Raw genomic sequence first — 4,486 nt, 5'->3', positions numbered from 1 at the left:
GAGCTGTGCACGTATGTTTGAGCGTGTGTTGAGCGTGTGTGTGGGGGTCGGGGGAGCTGTGCACGTATGTTTGAGCGTGTGTTGAGCGTGTGTGTTGAGGGTTGTGTGGCGTGTGCATGTGTGTTGTGTGGTCTGCACGCGTGCTGCTTACTTCACTGTCCCAGCGTGGTCTCAGAAGGGCTGCCTTGGCCCGACCAGCTCCTGGGGTGAGAGGCCTGGCGCCCCACGGGCAGGACAGGAGCAAGGCAGGGGCCGCAGAAGGGCGCTGAGCTCGGGCAGGGTCTGTGAGTGCCAGGCGCGGGGACCTGCCTCGTCCCCTGGCCCGAGGGCGGCCTCGGGCGCGGGCCGGGGCCTCAGCTGAGGACAGTGGCCCAGCGCAACTTGGGCAGGCTGCCCAGGGCTACCCCGCGCCGTCAGGCCGCCTGGACCTTTCTGAGACGCTCGTCCTCCTGGCCTGGAATCCCACCCTCCGAGGCCGTTAGGCTGTATTAGGTGTGCCGGGCACAGCCCCAGGAGCCGGGTACAGCAGCAGCACTGCGGTGAGCAGGACTCCGCGGGCGCCGACTCTGGGCGCAGATGCTGCGTGACCGGCGGGCCCCGGGCTCTGCGGTCAGTTGCTGGAGCCACAGCCGGGCCAGGAGGGGGCCGGACGGGCCGAGGTCTCCCGCAGGGTGCACGGGTCACAGGCTCAGGAAGATGCACGGCATGTGACCCGGACAGCGCGAATCCCCTCCCTGTGGAATGCCCAGGCGCCCCCTGCCCCGGGGGGCCCCCCTCCTTCCTCTAGGGACTGGGCAGATGCATCCCAGCCCAAAATAGACCGAAAGGTGGGGCAGCTGGCAGGGGGGAGGCCCGGGATGCCATTGGATGGGGGTTGGCTGGACAACAAAGGGCCCCGTCTTGATGGATGGAGGCCACAGGCCGTGGGGGAGGGGCGGCGCGGGGGAGGGGCCGCACAATGGCCGACTTCTGAAACTGTGACCCAAATGCCTGCCAACAGCTGACAGCCATGGGAAGCGGATGGAATGGGATCAGAACATCCCCTCCCAAGAGCGCACGGACGGCAGAGCCTGACAATACGGTCCCTGTCCTGCCGGCCTCGTGGCTGAGCCGCAGCTTCCAGGGCCGGGGGGCCCGGGCCGAGGAGCAGGAGACTCACTGGGGTCTCCGGGAGACTGGCCTGGGGCCAGAGAGCCCTGGGCTAGGCGGGTGGGTTCCTCCAAAGGTCAACGTGTCCAGCTCCTGCCCCCTGCCCAGCCCCAGAACCGGGCTCTTTCTGGGGGAACGCGAGCCCCCCGCTGTCTTTCACTCAGGCCTCACTGAGCTCTGCAGGAGAAAGACTCCTGAGTCCTGGTCTCTCAGGTCACCCTGCGGCCACTCCAAGGACAGAGTGGAGCGAGGGGGCTGCAGCCTAACCAGCCTGCCAGCCTGCCAGCCTGCAGTCCCACAGGCCCGAGCCTCATTGGCCTCAGCGGCGTCACCTACGGCTGCGTCTCCTGCCCGCGGGGTTAGTGAAGGCCAGGGGCATGTGGCCTGGGCCGGGCACGTAAGGAGCGCCGGTGCGTGCTGCTGACCCCTGGCACGTCGTTGCCGCCGACCTGAGTGCCCGGGGCCCTTGCCCACCTCCACGCCCACCCAGGGGTCGGCGGAGTGCGGGTGCCGCTGGCAGGCTGCTCCCGGTCTGGCTGTGGCCAGCAGGACCTTCCCCTTCCGCCCCACCCGCTCCGGCCACGGCCCCCTGAGGAGGACGAGGGACCCGGCCCGCGGGCCGCTGGTCAAGGCTGATGGACTCTCCCGCTCTCTTCCCCGCTCCAAGAGGCTGCAGCAGGGGTGAAAGGAATTGATGTTTATTTTGATAACGAGTTCTCAATGCGTTTGCAAACTAATAAAATCAACTCATTAGGCCCATGTTTAATTCACAGTGTACTGTGGGGAGACGTCCCCGGTGCTGGCGGGAGCGCTGGGTGGAGTGTCTGCGGTGTTTAAACTCTCCGTGGCAGCAGCACGTGGCCGGGGCCTGCTCCTCCCTGCCTGCCCCCGCCCCCGCCTCAGCGCCCAGAAACCCAGAGGGCCGGGGGCCTGGACCTGCAGCCCGTCCTGCAGGGGTCCCCCAAGACTCGTTACTCCTCCCTCCTGTGCGCGGCAGGGGCAGAGACCAGAGCGGGGGCAGGACTGTGCCCTGTACCCCCTCAGAGCTGGCAGGGCTCCCTATGGGGGGTGTAGTGGGTGGGCTCCAGATAACTGAAATGGGGAGCCCCCCGCATTCTTGATGAGGCTGCTGGGCTCTTACCGCCGGAGGCAGCTCCGCAGCTGGGTAGGAGGTCAGAATCTTTGCTTACAGGTGACGCTTTGGTCACTCACGTGAGCGTTTGTGACTGGTTCTCCGGATCGCAGGCTCCGGCCTCAGTTTCTCCGTATGCGTCCCACTGGCCATGTGAGCAGAGCGGGGAGGGGGGCTGGGTAGCAGATGACAGGCCTGGGGAAAGGCGCCTCCCCCGGGTCAGGTCCTGGCTCTGCAGGGAGGGGCCCAGGCCCAGCCCTTCGGGGCTTCACCTGGTTCTCTGTCCCGGCCACGGGGGGGCGCCAGAGCCAGGTGCTGGCTTCATCGTGCGCCTCTGGAAAGCACCCGGGTAGATGGGGTTCGGAGGGTGGTGGTCCTGCCCAGAGTGGGGGTTGGGGGAAGCTGGTCGCCCTCCGTCCTAGCCCCTGTGCCCAGAAAGGGACAGAACCCAGAAATCTGAACCTGGGGGGTCTTGTCCCTCCCAGTGTCTGGGAGCCGAGATGCATGGGGGAGGGAGGCGCAGAAGAAGAGAGATGGGGGGCCTGAACCCCTCCGGGCACTGGGTCTGGGCCGCCGGCAGAGGTCTGCATTCACTACATTTCTCGCCACCCGCCCGCCGCCCAGGGCTGTCCGTGCGCCCCAGCCCCAGGCAGGCTCCTAAGTGACCACAGGACCACAGCTTGTGGAGGGCGCGGCGACTCGGGTTTCTAGTGAAATGTAATTTCCCTGCAAGTAGAAGATAGAGAATTGAGACCCGTGGCTGATTTCACGTCCTTCAGAGAGCTTCCCACGTTTCTGGCGGAGCCTCGTGTTCATCCAGACGCGGCCCGACATGGCGCCTGCGCTGCGGAACATCATGCTCTGGTCTCCCCCGACCCCTCCCCACCCAGCCCCGGAAGCACACTCACACCCTCCCTCACCCCTCCCCGGACACAGCTCGCTCGCTCGCACCATGCGCAGTGGGACACCACACACACACCGTCCTGCACACTCACCACGCAGAACCCCCCCGCCAGCACCCCGGGGAAATTAGCCTACCGAGGGGCTCTCCTGGCTGTCAGTGTCCTGATTACATGGGCAGGCCTGTGAGTCTGGAGACCAGAGTGACCCAGTTACTGAGAATCCTGCTGTCCCCGGGATTTGCAGCCGCTCAGGACGCGGCGAGCTGATAGCAGACTCGCTAATGGATTGATCGCCCCTCTCTGCAGAGTCGAGGAGGGGCGGACGGTTTCTGGGCTGGATGGTCTGGTGTGGGGGACTTCGGGGTGACGGGACAAGGTGCATGTTGGCCTGCCCTGAGCTCCTGCGGGCTCCCCTTGTCTCCCAAGGACACGGATATCTTTGAAGACCTGGTGAAACCGATGGTCCCCTGCCCGGAAACACACAAGCATATCCACGGTACAGCATTCAGGGTGCAAACGCAGGGGGCTGTAATCCCATTTAGGGTTCCCTAAGGCCAGGTAATTCTAAAGCATCCTAAACTTTCAGAACCTCCAGAGACTAGCAGAGAGATGGGGGTCTCCCCAAGAGATGGGGGTCTCCCTAAGTCTTCTCAGGGATGATGGGGTGCACAAGGTTGTGCCGGCCCCTGTTTCTCCAGGTGTCTGTGACATTTGTCTCCATGCGGCTGTGTGACCGCGCTCTGGCTCAGGGCCCGCGGCTGTTTATACCAGACAGCTGCCTGGTGATGGCCGGAATTGGGGGACACCAACCGGAGGGGCATTTCCTGCCATTCTTCCCTAAGCTTTTGGCCCCTCTGGGGTCTGGGTTATAATGTGCATTGAGGCCCTGTGACCTGCCTCCAGATCGGCAGATAAACATGATTTCTCCCATCTTGGAAAACAAACCTTGGCACCCACCGCCCCTGGGGCTCGGGCCTGGCTCCGTCCTCCCTCTGCCCCCCCAGCTGCTCACCCCGGGGTGATCTCATCAGTGTCTGGGTCCAGGATGCCCACGTGCACCCCTCCAGCCCAGACCTGCCTCAGCCTCCAGACTCCTCTGCCTGTGTCTGAGCTGCCTGGTTGTCATCCCGACAGACACACCCAGGAACAGTCTCCAGCTCTGCCCTCCAGCAGCCTTCCCGGGCCCGCCGAGGGCCGTGCCAGCATGCCTCTGCCGCGGCCCAGACCTCTGGCTGTGTGTCTGCCACCCCGAGCGGCACCAGTCACCTCGCTGTTGCCGGGTGTCGCTCGTGTCTGGGGGCTC

General features: G+C 65.1%; 1 protein-coding gene across 2 annotated transcripts in view; it reads left to right on the top strand.

Moving 5' to 3' along the window:
* The window catches only part of LOC105854407, an 8,277-nt gene that overhangs the window by 1,314 nt on the left and 2,477 nt on the right, over positions 1-4,486 (top strand). Inside the window, exon 2 of one of the 2 annotated variants that reach the window (XM_012732974.1) lies at positions 1,001-1,902. The exons of the other annotated variant lie outside the window; for it this stretch is intronic. Coding sequence (XP_012588428.1) covers positions 1,001-1,573 — 573 coding nt within the window. The 3' untranslated portion in view covers positions 1,574-1,902. Of the gene's footprint in view, positions 1-1,000; positions 1,903-4,486 lie in introns of those variants that run through there. 2 annotated transcript variants of the gene reach the window in all.

The sequence above is a fragment of the Condylura cristata genome, unplaced genomic scaffold (genome assembly GCF_000260355.1).
Source record: "Condylura cristata isolate star-nosed mole 26May11 unplaced genomic scaffold, ConCri1.0 scaffold00038, whole genome shotgun sequence".
In the NCBI taxonomy this organism is placed as follows: Eukaryota; Metazoa; Chordata; class Mammalia; order Eulipotyphla; family Talpidae; genus Condylura; species Condylura cristata.
Note: the sequence above shows the minus strand (reverse complement) of the source record. Positions and strands in the feature narration are given on the sequence as shown.